The sequence below is a fragment of the Myotis daubentonii genome, chromosome 4 (genome assembly GCF_963259705.1).
Source record: "Myotis daubentonii chromosome 4, mMyoDau2.1, whole genome shotgun sequence".
Lineage (NCBI taxonomy): Eukaryota > Metazoa > Chordata > Mammalia > Chiroptera > Vespertilionidae > Myotis > Myotis daubentonii.
In genome coordinates, this window is record NC_081843.1 from 16,220,125 (window position 1) to 16,236,915 (window position 16,791).

The 16,791-nt window shown below is 42.8% G+C and overlaps 1 protein-coding gene across 3 annotated transcripts in view; it reads right to left on the reverse strand.

Annotated features, from left to right (window-relative positions):
* Nucleotides 1–16,791, reverse strand: part of ADCY9 (adenylate cyclase 9) — a 140,143-nt gene that overhangs the window by 22,602 nt on the left and 100,750 nt on the right. For all 3 annotated transcript variants that reach the window (XM_059692960.1, XM_059692958.1, XM_059692959.1), the window contains exons 4-5: nt 5,227–5,331; nt 4,128–4,345 (exon numbers count right to left, since the gene is read on the reverse strand). In XM_059692960.1, the coding sequence (XP_059548943.1) occupies nt 4,128–4,345; nt 5,227–5,331 (323 nt within the window). The remainder of the gene's footprint in view (nt 1–4,127; nt 4,346–5,226; nt 5,332–16,791) is intronic.

The window sequence follows — 16,791 nt, forward strand, 5'->3', positions numbered from 1 at the left end:
ACCAAGCTGTTTTGATTATCGTAGCTCTGTAGTATAATTTTTTTTAAAATATATTTTATTGATTTTTTACAGAGAGGAAGGGAGAGAGACAGAGAGTTAGAAACATCGATGAGAGAGAAACATTGATCAGCCGCCTCCTGCACATCTCCCACCGGGGACGTGCCCGCAACCCAGGTACATGTCCCTGACCGGAATCGAACCCGGGACCCTTCAGTCCGCAGGCCGACGCTCTATCCACTGAGCCAAACCAGTTTTGGCAGTAGTATAATTTGAAGTGAGGTAGTGTGATACCGCCAGCCTCGTTCTTTTTTCTCAGGATTGCTTTGGTTATTTGGAGTCTTTGCTGGTTCCATACAAGTCTGATGATTTCTTGTTCTATTTCTTTTAAATGACATTGGGATTTTGATGGGGATTGCATTAACTCGATTGATTTGGGTAATATGGCCATTTTAACTATGTTGATTCTTCCAATCCATGAACACAGAATATTTTTCCATTTTGTTGTGTGTTTTTCTGTCTCTTTAAATAATGATTTGTAATTTTCAGCATATAGGTCTTTCACATTTTTTGTTAAGTTTATTCCCAGGTATTTTATTCTTTTGGTTGCAATTGCAAAAGGAATTGTTTTTTCCCATTCATTTTTAGAGGGAGTGGAAGAGAGACAGAAAGACAGAAACTTTGATGTTAGAGAAACACATTGATTGGTAGCCTCCTGGATGAGCACAGACCAGGGCCCAGGCCAGAGAGGAGCCTGCAACCAAGGTACATGCCCCTGACCAGAATCGAATCAGGGACCCATTGGTCCCCAGGCCAACACTCTATCCACTGAGCCAAACCAGCTAAGGCTTTTTTTTTGTTGTTTTTGTTTTTGTTAATCTTCACTTGAGGATATTTTCCCATGGATTTTTAGGGAGAGTGAAAGAGAAAGGGAAAGACCAAGAGAAACATCGATGTGAGAAAAACATGGTTTTTCCATTTTTTTTCCCTGAAGTTTTGTTGTTAGTATACAGGAAGTCAATGGATTTTTGCACATTGAATTTGTATCCTGCAACTTGGCTGTATTTGTTTATTGTTTCTAATAGTTTTTTGGTGGAATCCTTAGAGTTTTCTATATACAGAAAATCATGTCGTCTGCAAAAAGTGACAGTTTGACTTCCTCCTTACCTATTTGGACGCCTTTTATTTCTTTCTCTTGCCTTATTGCTCTGGCTGGGACTTCCAGCACTGTGTGGAATTAGAGTGGTGAGAGTGGGCATCCTTGTCTTGTTCTTGATTTTAGAGGAAAAACTTTCAGTTTTTCATCATTGAGTATGATATTAGCTGAGGGTTTCTCATGTATGGCCTTTATCATTTTGAGGTACTTTGCTATTTTATTGAGTGTTTTAATCATAAATGGATGTTGTATCTTACCAAATGCTTTTCGGCATCTATTGATAAGATCATATGATTTTTATCCTTTCTTTTGTTACTATGGTGTATTACATTGATTGATTTGGACATCTTGAACCATCCTTGTGCCCCTGGAATGAACCCCACTTGATCATGATGTATTATTTTTTTATGTACTGTTATATTAGATTTGCTAGTATTTTGTTTAGGATTTTTGCATCTGTGTTCATCAGAGATATTGGTCTGTAATTTTCTTTTTTGTGTGTGTTATCTTTGCAAGGTTTTGATATCAGGGTTATACTGGCCTCATAGAATGTGTTAGGAAGTATTGCCTCTTCTTCAATTTTTTGGAAGAATTTGAAACGGATAGGTTTTAAATCTTCTTTGAACATTTGGTAGAATTCACTAGTGAAGCCATCTGTTCCTGGACTTTTGTTTTTCTTTTAATTTTTAAAAAAATATATTTTATTGATTTTTTATAGAGAGGAAGGCAGAGGGATAGAGAGTCAGAAACATCGATGAGAGAGAAACATCGATCAGCTGCCTCCTGCACACTCCCCACTGGGGATGTGCCCGCAACCAAGGTACATGCCCTTGACCGGAATCGAACCTGGGACCCTTGAGTCTGCAGGCTGACACTCTATCCACTGAGCCAAACCGGTTAGGGCTCGGGAGGTTTTTGATGGTTGTTTCAATTTCCTCACTGCTAATCGGTCTATTTATATTTTCCAATTCTTTTCAAGTGCAAAAATATGTTCGCCAAAAAAAAAGACCACATGTGAGGCTATAAACCAAGAATCAATAAATGTAAAGTACTGAAATCACATAAAGTATGTCTTTGACCATGATGACATTACGTTAGGCATTGATAACTAACACATCTAAATACCATTCTTCACTAAAAGGAGTGAGGGCTCTTTTGAGAAACATCTGATTCCTGAGTGGGGGCAGGGAAGATGCTAAACAAGCCTGGAATATATCCTTGCTGTGCTAGACCAGCGATTTTCAACCTTTCTCATCTCAGGCACACATAAACTAATTACTATAATTCTGCAGCACACCAAAAAAATACATCATAGTTTTGCCAATCTGACAAATAAAAAGGTATAACTTTGATTCATTCACACTGGACGGCTATTGTGTTGGGGTTCTCATTTTTTTAAAAAAATTTTTATTTGACAACCTCAGGGAAAAGAGGTCAGTGCTCCTGACTCAATAGTCAGGTATTGCATGTTTTAAAAATTCTCACAGCACACCAGTTGAAAATTGCTGTGGTAGATAGAATGTAAGAAATTGCTCAAAATAAATGATGGAGTCATGCCAAAAGGGGGGTTCCCACAAGGCCAGATTTGGTACAACCAGAGCATCAAACTAGAATCAGGACAGTGATAAACTATATCCTGTCAAGCAGAACAGAACTCCGTGAGTCCAGGTTGATAATACAGGGGTAGATGAAGGAATAAGTGGGAGGGGCTCTTTACAGTGGAATGCTAGACACCAAATGATAACTGTGCAGTTGGTGCTGGAGCAGGGAAATCACTCTTCTAAACCAGCATAGTAAAGGCTGTTTAGGCAAGAACCATCCATGGAGATTAAACTAGGGGAGTTTGATGAGGAATGTGATATTTACATGATCATAAAGCGTCTTCCCACAGACAGCTTATTAGGCACAAGAAGAAAATCGTAACTATAATTGGAACAGTCTAAAACATACTTGTCTGGTTGATCAAAATTACTATGCCAATGAGGGACCAATGGACACGGGGAGCCTTTAGATATGATACCTGAGAAGGACACACCCCTTCTGTAATATCTGCCCAGCCTGAATGTAAGCATGAGGAAACGTCACACAAATTCAACTTTTGGAATATTTTATAAAAGAACCAGGCCTGCACTTTTCAAAAAAGCCAACATCATAAACGACACCGAATGGCGGAGGAACTGCCTGAGATTTAAAAAGACTAAAGAGGCATGCCACTGCATAATGAAACCTGTGACCCAGGGCAGAATCCTGCGCTAAAGAAAAAGGAAGTGCTAGCAATGGACAAAATTGGAGCCCTGGCCAGGTGGCTCAGTTAGTTGGAGTGCCGTCCTGTATACCAAAAGGTTGTGAGTTCTACCTCTGGTCAGGGTCACACCTAGGTTGCAAGTTTGATCCCCAGTTGGGGCATGTACAATCAATGTTTCTCTCTCTCTCTCTCTCTCTCTCTCTCTCTCTCTCTCTCTCTCTCTCTCCCTCCCTCCCTCCCTCCCTCCCTCCCTCCCTCCCTCTCTTCCTCTTCCCCTCCCTCTGTCATAAAGCTTATTTTGATTAAAAAAAAAGCAAAACCTGGAATATGTGCTACAGATATAAAATATCACAACAATGCCAAATTTACCAAATTTGATAACTATGATTATATGAAGGACATCTTTATATTTAGGAAATATAGTATTAAAGAGTAAAGATAATGACATATTCAACTTACTGTCAAGTGGTCCAGAAAAAAATTATAAATTTTATAGAGAAAGAGGGAGAGAGAGAGGAGACTAAAACAAACAGTAAAATGTTAAAAGTTAGAAAAATCAGGCAAAGGGTATAAAGAAAATTCTTTGTATTATTCATGCAATGTTTCTGTAAGTTTCAAATTACTTCAAAGTAAAGTGATATATTGACAACACGATAGATAAGGTAATTTAGAGAAAGGGAGAGGCTTCTATCTGCAAATTTTACTTCAATTCCCATAGCTCCCTCTTACCTGTCTTCTTTGATAACATCAACAAAGTGGGCGTCTGTTTTCTCCCGGATGTTCTTGAGTCTCAGTGGAAGGAGAGCAGACTGGTCCAAGCTGACACCTGCCCACTTCCCCTTTTCCTGTAAGATCTCACACAGGGAGGTCTGGCTGTTGGTGAGCTTCTCCTCTTGGGGAGGGCTGAGGAGTCCGTTCTGTGTTTTGGAATTATGACCTCCAGAAACCTGCCTCACGCCAGAGGGAAGCAGACACAGAGGTGACCCGTGGGTGTGCAGCATGCTATTCCACCCAACCCCTCTGCTCCGCTGGGGTCCCACTGCACTGCACGCTGCACCTTCAAATCTCGGTCCCAATCCAAACTCTCAACCTCGCCGCCCACCTGCTTCTCCCTATCCCCCTGATTTGTCAAATCGCAACTCTAGGCGTTCAGGCAACCAGGGAGGTTGAGGCTCTCAGATTGCTGACCAGAGAACCAGGGTTCCAGAGGGCTATGGGGAAGGTTTGGGAGAAGTGCAAGAGTGGATCCAGAGAAAGAAAACCTATATGGGCTGTAGCTTAGGAAAGGGTGACTGCTTGTCTGCAACACAGGCGGACCTTGTGTCGCACAATCCATGGGCAGATGACATGAGGGTGGAGGGTGCCGGAGTAGGTTTCCTGAAGGGCCAGCCTTCCCAGCTATTTAATCTGCTTTCCACTCCAGTCCTGGCTCTGGTTCCAAGTGAGGTTTCTCTGGCAGCTTCCTTGCTGCTGTCCCTAATCCCAAGCCCCTCTCCATGATGGGTCTCTTATCCTGAAGTCCCCTCTTCTCTCTGCAAACCCACCGTCTACCATATGTTGAATCCAACTTCTAGGTCTACAATCCACATGTCTTTAAACCCTTATTGCCCATTAGGGATCCCATTCAGTTCAGCATTACTTCTCAGGGATTAGTTCTGACTCATTCCTGTTCTTTACTGGTCTGCTCAAAACACAAAAGGACTAGAGGTATGGAATGGGTCACCTAAAAGGAAGTATTTCCAGAACCGAGAAGTTGACAACAGGAGTGTCATCTCAGATGAATGCGCCAGAGAAGAACTGACAGGTATGACAGCCAGGAGCTTGTTACCTTGTTTTTATTTTTATGCTCCTCCTGACAGCCATTTTGCATTGCTCCTTCTTCTGCACCAGCTTCCAATTTGGGAGCAAATGTAATTTTGCATGAAGGGCAGGTCTACAAGAAAAAACAGACCATAGGAACTCACCAAGAAAAGATGACCACAATATATAATTCAAACAGTCCTCTATTGTTGTAATTTGCTATCACACAGAATGGTTGTAACCAAACGGAAGGCTTACTGAACCACACCAGGATGAGTTAAAGACAAACTGACAAAGTGAAAATGGAAACACATCTACACAAGGACCTGCACATGAATGTTCCATAACAGCCAAGAGGTACAAACAACTCAAATGTCCATTAACAGATGAATGGATCAATAAAATGTGGTCTACCCATACAATGGAATATTATTCAGCCATCAAAAGGAATGAGGTATTGTCCTGGCAGGTGCTGCTCAGTGGTTGGAGCATTGGCCCTCACACCAAAGGGCCATGGGTTTGATTCCCAGTCAAGGGCATGTACCTGGAATGCAGGTTCAATCCCAGGCCCCTGTTGGAGTGCATGTAGAATGCAACCAATCAATGTGTCTCTCTCACATAGTTGTTTCTCTCTCCTCCTCCTTCCCTCCCTTTCACTCTCCCTAAAAATCAAATAGAAAAAAATATCCTTGGGTGAGGATTAAACAAAAACAACGAAAAAGGGATGAAGTACTGCAGGCTACAACGTGATGAACCTTGAAAACATTACACTCAGTGAAAGAAGCCAGACACAAAAAGCCACATATTGTATGATTCCATCCATATAAAATGTTCAGAAACGGCAAATCCACAGAGATGCAAAGGAGATTGGGCACTGACAGGGGGGAGAGGGATAATGGAATGGGTAGTGATCTAATAGACATGAGGTTTCTTTTAGGAGGTGATGAAAATGTTCTAAACTTGATTGTGGTAATGGTTGTACAACTTTGGAAATATACTAAAAAGCACCAAATTGTATACTTCAAAGGGTAACTTTCTTGGTATGTGAATCATACCTCAATAAACCTGCCATTATCCTATATGAGGGCACTACGCCAAGGTCTATGAGCTCTATGTGACAGTTCCTATAAAATAGGCTGAATAATCAGAGGGACCTGTTTATAGACCTAGGATTCTTAAAAGCTTACAGAAATTAGCTGACCTGGAAAAGGAAAGGCAAGACAATCCTGACAGATAGAGTGAAAGGGCAGCAAGGCTTTCATCTCTCATAAACCAGGGTTCAAATCCCACCTCGAATTCTTATTGTTTTGGATGGCCTTGTTCAAATCACTCACCTCAGTTATCTCATCTATAAAAAGAGCATGATAACACTTTTCTTGAAGATACGTGGTAAGGATTTAATGGATATGTATATAGTTAGCCTAACATCATCTCTGGCTCTCAATAAATTTACTATTATTATTAACTAGTGCATGAAATTCGTACACTTGGGGGAAGGGTGAGTCTCTCAGCCTGGCCTGCGCCCTCTTGCAATCCGGGAACCCTTGGGGGATGTCGGACATTCTAAGCCGGCAGTCGGACATACTTAGCACTGCTACGGAGACAGGAAAGGCTCCCACCACGGCTGCTGCGCTCGCCAGTCGTGAGCCCAGGCTCTGGCTGAGCGGCGCTCCCCCTGTGGGAGCGCACTGACCACCAGGGGGCAGCTCCTGCACTGAGCATCTGCCCTCTGGTGGTCAGTGTGCATCATAGCGACCGGTCGTTCTGTGGTTTGGTCAATTTGCATATTAGCCTTTTATTATATAGGATGTGATCCATTAAACTAGGAAGTGTCATTGAGATAGCAACTAACTGTTTCCAGTAGAGGAGATAGACTTAGCAGCAAAGATTTATTAGGACTATAAAAATGTCCTTGCATAGCATTGGAAAACATTGTAGGAGGCTAGGTATTATTTCAAAAATTAAAAATAAGTGTCATCACATCTCAAGTTAGAGTTCAGGCCCACACTATATTAAATAAAAGAAACAAAGATGCTAAAGAGGTGTGTAATTTGGGAATCTTATATAATGCACAAGCTAAGTTTGGACATTTGTATTCCTCAAAAAATGAAAATATACATGCCAAAAGAGCTGGCCAAACCATTAACTAACATACCTGAACAAACAGTAGCACCTAGGTAAAACTGCTTATAGCTCTTTAAAAACTGACATTATTAACAGGGGTAAAATGTTCTAATTGTCAATACTTATCAATAAAATTATTTTAAAGCACATCTCGGTATCATCTGAGTTAAACTTCAAAACATTTTACCAATGGGGCCATTGATCTTCTCATATAACAAAATCCAATCTCCCCCCAACACCACCCCCCCACAGTGACCCTCTCAGCCCCCAAAGGAGGAATTAAGTAACTGTGCCCAAGACATGTGCAGCATGGTCCTATGGGTGCCTCCTATCGGGTATTGGAAGTAATTGACTTTGGTGGTGGTAGGCTTGCTTCTCTAGGGAAATACCGGCCTTTTCAGGAGCCAAGCAGGCCTGGGGGTGGAGTGGATACAGCTTGGAGTATGGGAATGGTTTGAGAGAATGAGTCAAACCCTTAAGGTCCAGGAATTCACCAATCTCGTAAAGACATGATGAAAGAGTATGAACAGCTACTTCTCTGACCATTGTTTAAACATTAAGACTAGAGAAGTAGTGTAACAGTGATTAAAGGCACTGGCTTTGAAATTAAACTGAATCCTGCTTCATTCACTGAATCCTGCTTCTACCACTTAATAGAGATCCTCTCCAAGTCTCATTTTCCTCCTTGGTAAAAGGGATTGTATCTACCCTGAAGAATTATTATCAGGGCAAAATGAGTCAATACAAGTAAAGCATGTCAGAGGTATTTTAAATCAGCTTGGTTTTTGTGCACTGACTCTAATCCCATGAGACTGACTTCCTAGAACAGTGAATTGAGGATGATGAGGCCACGTGCTGGCCCAACAGGAGGAGAACTGAGATTGACTTGTGATGTCTGCCATGGGCGAGGGTTTGGCAAGTGGAGATGTGCATGCATTTATCACAGCTTGGCTCTGCACAATGCTTGATGTGTTTGTGAGTATTCAATAAATGTTGGTACTTAATATTAAAACTTCTGGTCACTATCCTTTCTGGTTATAAAGACAGTTCGTCTGGTAATTTAATGTCCTTAATCATAAACAGCCATCCTTGGTATCTGCTCTTGCGTAGTCATTTCTAGTATTTTTCCCTCCTCAAGTACACCTTGCGGGAAGCCGCCCATTACCTTCACTAGCAGAGAGGTGTGGACCCAGAAGGCTGGTGGCCTTTGATCCCCAGCAAAGGTCAGGGCTATGCACCCACTGTTTAGTCCAGACAATGGTAGCTGAAGCAACTTCCCCACCAGATAGTCATGTAAATCCTTACTGATAAGATAGTCTGTCTGTTACTGGAACTTGCCTGCCTAAGGGCTATAGGTGTATCCCAAAGTAAATAAAAGGATGACAAAGCCTGAGCACAAGTCGAGTCCATCCTCTTGGGAGGGCTATCGCCTGGCCCCCCAATTTCCAAATTATTATTTCTTGTCTCATCTCTTTCATTTGTGTGCAGTCCCTCTTCCAGATCCTGAACCCTGAACCACGTGAGATGTGGGGAACATTCACACACCTGATGCACTTTAAAACAGGCCATCTGTTTCTTAGGAATTCCCACAGCACACTAGTGTTACATATATAAGATGTTTTATGCATTTATACAACAGTGACCATCGAACCTGTTGGACAGCAGAGGGCACACGCCCTTCACAAAGGATCCCCTTGATAGGAATCAAGGCCACACAACTCAGATTCTGCACCCTTTCTATGAAGGCCTTGGCTGCAAAGGGATTGGGAGGCTAGTGGAAACTGGGCGTGCCCATGGGGACCAGCTAGTCTCCAGGGAGCCTGGAGCAGTGGTCTTCACAGATAGGCAAGTCAAAGTTACATCCCTGTGACAAAGAGAGGATCTGTGGCCTGTACTCTGCTGTGATAAAATGTTCTAATATGGAGATAAGGTCTTGTAGAGCTGCCCACAAAAGAACCTCGGGGAGCAAAGGCACAGACATACACTGTCAGACCAAATGTTCATAAACGGTCGAGGAGTCTGCACTCAGGGAGGCCTGGGGGCCCGTCGGGGTCACGTGTGAAGCAGTAGAGTAGGGCCTGTGACTGGGCTCCGAATGGCCCAAACAGTGCTCACTGCTCACTCTGCCTCCCACAGCAGCTCTGCCCACAAAGTGGGACTGGGGTTGGGCAGGAGAACCAGTTTTGCACTTGCTTTGAAAATGTTGCTCTTTGTCGTTCTACTTTTTCTTCAGCTGCTTTCCTTTGGGGAAGGGGGTTTAACACTTTAAAAGAAATGAAACGAAAAATCTTCAAGAAATCCATCTGTCCTGACGGAGACATTCTCATATCTCAACAGCCCCTTCTGCTCTCTGGGGAGAGCGCCTTCTGCATGAGGAGGGCTCCCCCATGAACAGGTATGTGGGGTTGCCTCCCTTCATCGGCAACAGCTGTTTTCCTTTAAGTATTTTCAGGTTCATTTTAATTGGGTTAAAGCATCTCACAAACTGCTTTTTGCTAAGCACCCAGACACCTCTGTGAAATGTCTGCCAACCCATTAAATGTCCATCTCTCCCCCTTTGCTGCTGCCAGTGGCTCCATCCCTGAGAAGCCCTCACGGGGAAGCATTTCAGAGGAGTTGGGAAACTAACTACCAGGGATATCCTGCGCCTTGGAGGCACATTTGAGCAACTGACTCACAAGGAAGCATGGTGGCAAGCACATTAGATAAAGAGCACAGTTGCCATAATAGCAGATGCTATGATTTAGAAATGCCGACGTGCAGAGGGCACGCCAGTGAATGATAACCAGGCCCTTATCCAGGTCATGTCTGCAGCCTTGTGCACTTGATCTCAATTAATCCTCATAATGCTCAAAGGTTTGCCAACAGCGGGGGCCAGAGTGCGGTTCTGTGACCCGACCACCATCAGCCTCTCTCTGGTCTCCTTTCCTGGCACAGGGAGGACCGAGGAATAATCCTAGCACTCTGATCTCCTCTGCCTCATTCTCAGAAGTGACCAAGGCAGTTAGGGCCACATCCTGGTTCTTTTAAGTGGCACTGTTGGCGCACTGGCACCAAGGGAAGCTTCATCAAGAGCAGCTAAGGTCCCCACACAGAGCACCTCATGGGCCAAAGAGTAGGCTGGCTATTGCCTGGGAAACCCGAGATCCCTTTGGAGAACACCCAAGAGCAAGCTCTGCATTTTCCCAGATTATCTGTGTTCCTTCCCCCAACGTGGACGTAGGCTCAAAGGGAAGATTATAACTATTTTTCTAACACACTTGGGTGCAGTTGCATTTGTTTTTTTAACACATTTCAATGCATGTACCCTACAATCTGTTCAGAGTATATGGCACAGAGCTATAAAATCGTTTTTTTCTTCAAGGCTATCTCTCTTCAAAAGATAAATCATTTCTAAGCTAACAGCTGTTCTTTTTCATAACTGTCAAGGGAGGGAACAGGGAAACCTCTTTTCTGAGAACCGAGGAGGAAACATCAGAAAAGCCCTGGCTTTACCTGTTTAGTCTGCTGAGTATGACTATTTGGCAAACTGTCCTGTGACCAGAGGCACCCCTTACTCCCCAAACTCAAAATTCTGTTTGAGCCCTGGTTGTGTTGCTAAGTGGTTAGAGCGTCAGCCCATGCACTAAAGGGTTATGGGTTCAATTCCTGGCCAAGGGCATGTACCTGGGTTGCAGGTTCAATCCCCAGTCCCAGTAAGGGCTCATGCAGGAGGCAACCAGTCAATATGTCTTTCTCACATCAATGTTTCTCTCTCCCTTTCTCTCTCCCTCCCTTCCTTCCTTCCACTCTCTCTAAAAAAGCAATGGGAAAAAAATCTTCAGGTGAGGATTTAAAAAAATAAGTTCAGGTTGAACATGACAGACAGGAACATGCAATACGAATAGCAAATACAGCTTACCGAGGCCCATATCACTTTATTTTAGTCCTCATGAGCACCTATGAAGCCTACACTATGATTAGCCCATTTTATACAGGAGGAAACTGAGGCAGAAGAGAAGGGACTGGCCAAAGTCACACCGTTAGAAAATGATAGCAGGAGTTTCAGGCCAGGTAGCAGCAGCCTTAATCCCAGCCATGCATATATGACATCTCCAAGCGAACAGAAACACCTGTAATCTGAGCTACAACATGCCACTGGTGGGCCGGCGCAGAGATGACTTCTGCTAATAAAATACCAGAGAAAAATAGCTGCAAAATATTAGAGGGAAATAGAAGCAGTAATTGTTACAAAAAAAGAAAGGCAACCCAGAAGCTTTAGGAACAGGAAGCGGACAGCCTGAGAGTATTGGAGGCGTTTAGTTTTTATTTCTCCTTAGTCGCCTCTGGTCTGTGGCAGGTCCTATCTTCCCTTGTCATCGATGACCTTGTCACTTTTGAAGTACCTTGGTCAAGTATTTTGTAGACAGCCCCTGAATTTGGATTTGTCTGATGCTTTCACATGGTTGACTAAGGTTTAGGATTCGAGGAAGAACTCCAAAGAGGTGATGTGCCCTTCTCACATCAGGGGGCACAAGATACCACTCATCGTATTAATCATGATGCTACCTTCATCATGTGATGAAAGGGGGGGCTATCAGGTTTTCCACTGTAAGTTACTATTCTTCCCTTTATAATGAATAAATATCTGGTGGAGGGTGGAGGGAGGAGATGTTTGGGGGCTACGCAAATATCCCTTTTCTCCTTAAACTTATACCCACTAATTTCAGAGTTCATTGATGGATCTTGCCTGCAGCATTTATTACTGTGATGTTCTAATGGGACTCTCTTTCGCTCATTCCTTCTACATGTATTCTGTCCATTTATATGTGATGTGCTTTCTCCTAACTGAAGGAAACACACACACAACTAAAAATATAGATAAAACTTGAAAAGTCCTTTAAAAAAAACTTACTTTATATCCATATTTCAAAGCCAGCAGTTAAACTACTATTTACTCTTATAACTGCTTTACTGAGATATAATTAACATGCCATACAATTCACCCATCTAAAGTGCATAATTCAATGGTTAAAGTATATTCACAGAATTGTTCAACCATCACCACTATCAATTCAGACTATCCTTTATAATAATTTATAAGCTATATATGTGTATGTGTGTATATATGTGTATGTATGTATATATATATATATATATATATATATATATATATATATATAGAGAGAGAGAGAGAGAGAGAGAGAGAGAGAGAGAGAGAAAGAGAGAAGGAGGGAGAGGGAGATATCTACTACCTTTTCCATTCCTATAATGAATTAAAATGAAAAGTAGAGGCCTTATGCTTCCTCATTGAACCAGCTAAGCCTATTCATAATGATTTTACATACAAATAATACAAATGACAAGGAGATAAAAGAAGTGATCACTTACTTAGAGTCATTACAAAGTCACGGCAACTATCACAGAAGGATGGTTCCTAGGAAAAGTACAACCCTTTTGAAAATAGGACAGGTCTCTCTAAATTTCCCCATGTGGACAAATCCATACCATCAGCCTCATTACTGACTGTAAACATGTAGAAACTTTCACTTGGTGAGCACACAGGCCTGGGGTTTGGAATAATAGATTAAGGTAAACTCACAATGATAGCCAAGCAGGTGCATTGCCAGTGAGGTCTTTCAGAGATGCACTAAGATGCTGTCACAGCTCACACGGTTCACTGTTTAGGACTGATGTGATAAAAAAGAAACCACCCACACATTTGGTTTTTATTTCTTGGTTCTTCACAAAGACATTAGAGCAGCTATTGTGATTGGCATGTGTAGTTTTGATCTATCATCCACAGTTTCATGAATGAGCAGCAGGCCACCACTGCAGAGCTGAGATCACACTAAGCAGGCCAAGTGTCCCTACACCAATTACATATTTGTGACGTTGATGGGGAAAATGAGACATTTCCGGGGGGCTAGCAATCTGAATCTGTGCCAGTAACCTAATGCACATTGTTAGCCTATAGTCTTCTGCCGGGGTCCAACCCCAGCGGGTCCAGGGGTTCCCCATAGGTGTGGACGGAGTTGGCGAAGAAGGAATGACACAGAGATAGCATTCAGTTGATCAGCAGCCTAGCCAGGATCTCCAGCCAAGTTCTGGTCTCGATCTCCAGAGAGGTTCTGCTCAGGTTCTCCAGTCAGGTTCAGTCACCAGGTTCTAGTCAGGCTCTCCTGCCAATCTCCGCAGTCAGGTTCAGTCCAGGATCGTTTGCCATGTTCTCTCCAGCGAAGTATTTCTGTCTCTAGAGAACGTTCTGTGCAGGTTCTGTGCCTAGGTTCTGTGTTCTAAGTTCTGTCTGTTGTTGTCTTGTTGCATCTGTATTTATACCAGTTGATTCTAATCCTGTCAATCTCTATTACAAAGGTTAGGGCGTTTCTTATCTCCATTTCAGGGAGTAAAGATTATGTAGCTTAAGCATGATTGTTTGTAGTTAAATTGATTAACTACCCGCCTGGCACGTAGTTAAGGAGTTTCATCCCCTCCCTAACTTCAGGGGAAAATCCCTACCTGGGGATTCAACCTTTCTCGGAGAGGTGACCTTGGTTAAAACACATAGTGCCAAGAAGGTGAGCAAACATATTAAGAACAGTATGCCATATATGCCAGGTCCCTAGAAACAGCAAGGATGGACCGGCTCCCCGCAGTCTTCACTGCCCCTTCTTTAATTATCTTGTCCTGCAAGACCTGTTTACCTAAATTACTACTCCCATTTTAGAGGCCATAAACCATGAACAATAACATAACCCACAGATGGAGTTATCAGTGCTGGCACTAGGCCAGGCCTTAAGATGTGATCTCACTTCCCCCATCCCAGCACATGGGGCATTTTTGCAAAGCCCGCAAAAGGTCCGGAAGTATGATCCATATTTGGGGGATAAAGAAACCAAAGGGGTATAAAGGGAAAGCTTCCTCCATATTGGTTTGCTTAGGATTTGAAGAGAAACAGACTCCCCTGAGTCACTGTACCAGTACATGTGAAACGTCTGGAAATAAATGGGTTTTTCCTGTGCCTCCAGTACTCCTGTGTATTTTTCAGTTGCCTGGTAAATTCTGTAACAGCGTGGTTACATCCCCCACAGCAACCATCAAGGGCAATAACAGAAAAATCTCTCTCAAGTCAGAACAAGCTGAAAAGGCAAGATCTTCCCAAGACAATGACTCATTGTGGGCAAATCAACACAGTATCTATGTCTCCTGTCCTTTACTCCTACTGTGGTCACTGTCCATGTCTCCACATGGAGTGAATGAATGCACGTCCTGCTGTTAAGTGAGCATCTACTACAATCCTAGCATTCATGGGCATTACTTCATCATCATTTCACTGTGACTTAGAGAAGTTAAGTGACTTGCTCACAGTCCCAAAGCCAAAGATTTGAGAACAACCTTGACTTTGAGTTCTGGCCCTTCCCATGGCACTAAAGCTGCCTTCCATGACTGTGACATGAAGAGTCCTTATCTCCTTCCTGGGCTCACTTTTTTTTTTTTTTTTTTTTGAGAGGAAGGGAGAGGGAGAGAGAAACATCTATGTGAGAAAGAAACATTGATCAGTTATCTCCTGCATGCCTTCCACCAGGGATCAAGCCCACAACCTGGGCATGTGCCCTGTGTAGGAATCGAACGGGCAACTTGTCAGTGCATGGGACAACACTTGAGCCACACCAGCCAGGGCCTGGCTCCCTTCTTGACTTCTCCTCCCCCCATCCCAAATCCCAGGGCTATTTTTGGAAGCTCAGGCTCAGAGAGCCGAGTGCCACGGTGCTAGCAGTGTACCTCACAGCCCCCCATTTTGCAATGCCAAGGCTTCCTGATGAAAAACTTTCACTGCCAGTCAAGAAGCCAATGCTTGGTTGTGAGAGGGTTCTCTCTGACCTACGACCTCAGGACCAAAGCCCTTGTCCTTTGACGTGATTAGTTTCTTGGTAGGATATCATAATACTCAGACTATTTTATGAAATATTAGATAAGAATTCCCCAGGTATGTACTGAGAAATAACTTACTGACACATAGCACAGGTGTGCCAGGAGGGAAAACAAATGACTCCTAGACATAACCTTGGTTCTACTTAGTTCTGCTCAAGCTTCTCAGTTTAGGCCTTCTAGGCTACCTCTACAGAGTTCTATCTTCCTGTGTGTCACTTAAGAATTAAAAATTTAAGCCAAAAGAAAATGGTCATTATGGGCATTATGCTGGACACTTGGGGAAAATATAAGTTTTTTTTAAACACATGGGCCCTGCCTGCATTCAAAGAATTCACAGGAAGGCGTATAACAAAAACATAAGGCAAATATTAAATATTGTGTATTTTGTAGCTATAATGTTATAACATTATTATGTAGAGGAGTCATAAAAAACTGCAATGAAGATGACCCATGAAAGGAAAAGAGGAGTTTTTAGGGAAAGGGAAGTGGTGAGCACTGCAGGTAAGAGGAGCAACAGGACCAAGACTGCATGTATTCATTTGATGAATATTTACTGAACACCTTTTCTCTAATTTCTTGTTTCTTGCATGAAACTCCTTCCACTAGACAAGCATTTCTCCAAAAGGTGCAGCTTAAAAAAAAAATCTGTGGTCAACGAGGCCTGAGAATGCTGCACACCACATCCATCTCTGGAGACAGAAGTACTGTATGCATATTAGCATACTAAAGGCACTGAGAAGTCCTGCAGTAAAGAAACCTTTTCAATGTTGTTTAATCTGGAACTTCCCAAATTTACCTGACCACAGAACACTTTTTTTTACACTTGACACCTATTTCCATCCAGAGAAAGTACTGCTCAAGGGAACACAGAGGAAACACTGCCTTATACCAAAGTAGGAGGAAAATGTGGGGTCTGTGACAAACCTACATGAGAGCTAACTCTGGCTAGATGAGGTGATAGGAGATCAAAGCCTGTTGGCAGGAAGAGTCAACAGACCCTGGAAAAGGATTAGGAGGAGCTAGTCTGTGATTCCAGCTAATGAGAAGAACTAACCATAGTACAGACAATATAAGGCAACAAGTCAATGACATATGTATGAGGCAGTAACAAGTTTAGAGGAAAAACCTTCTCAAAAAATGAATGAGCAAGCAACTGGTATTTCACATTTCTATTGTTTAGAAACTGTTACTTGAGGGAATCATCTTATATGTCAGATTATAATCTATATAATCTTTAAGGCAGACCTCAATTTTCTGCCTTTCAAGTTTAGGCTGATAGCTCATATTGGTTCACTCCGTTACTCAGTGCTTATCCTATACTAGAGGCCCGGTGCACAAAAATTCATGCACTCGCCGAAACCGGTTTGGCTCAGTGGATAGAGCGTCGGCCTGCGGACTGAAGGGTCCCAGGTTCGATTCCGGTCAAGGGCATGTACCTGGGTTGCGGGCATATCCCCGGTGGGAGATGTGCAGGAGGCAGCTGATCGATGTTTCTCTCTCATCGATGTTTCTAACTCTCTATCTCTCTCCCTTCCTCTCTGTAAAAAATCAATAAAAT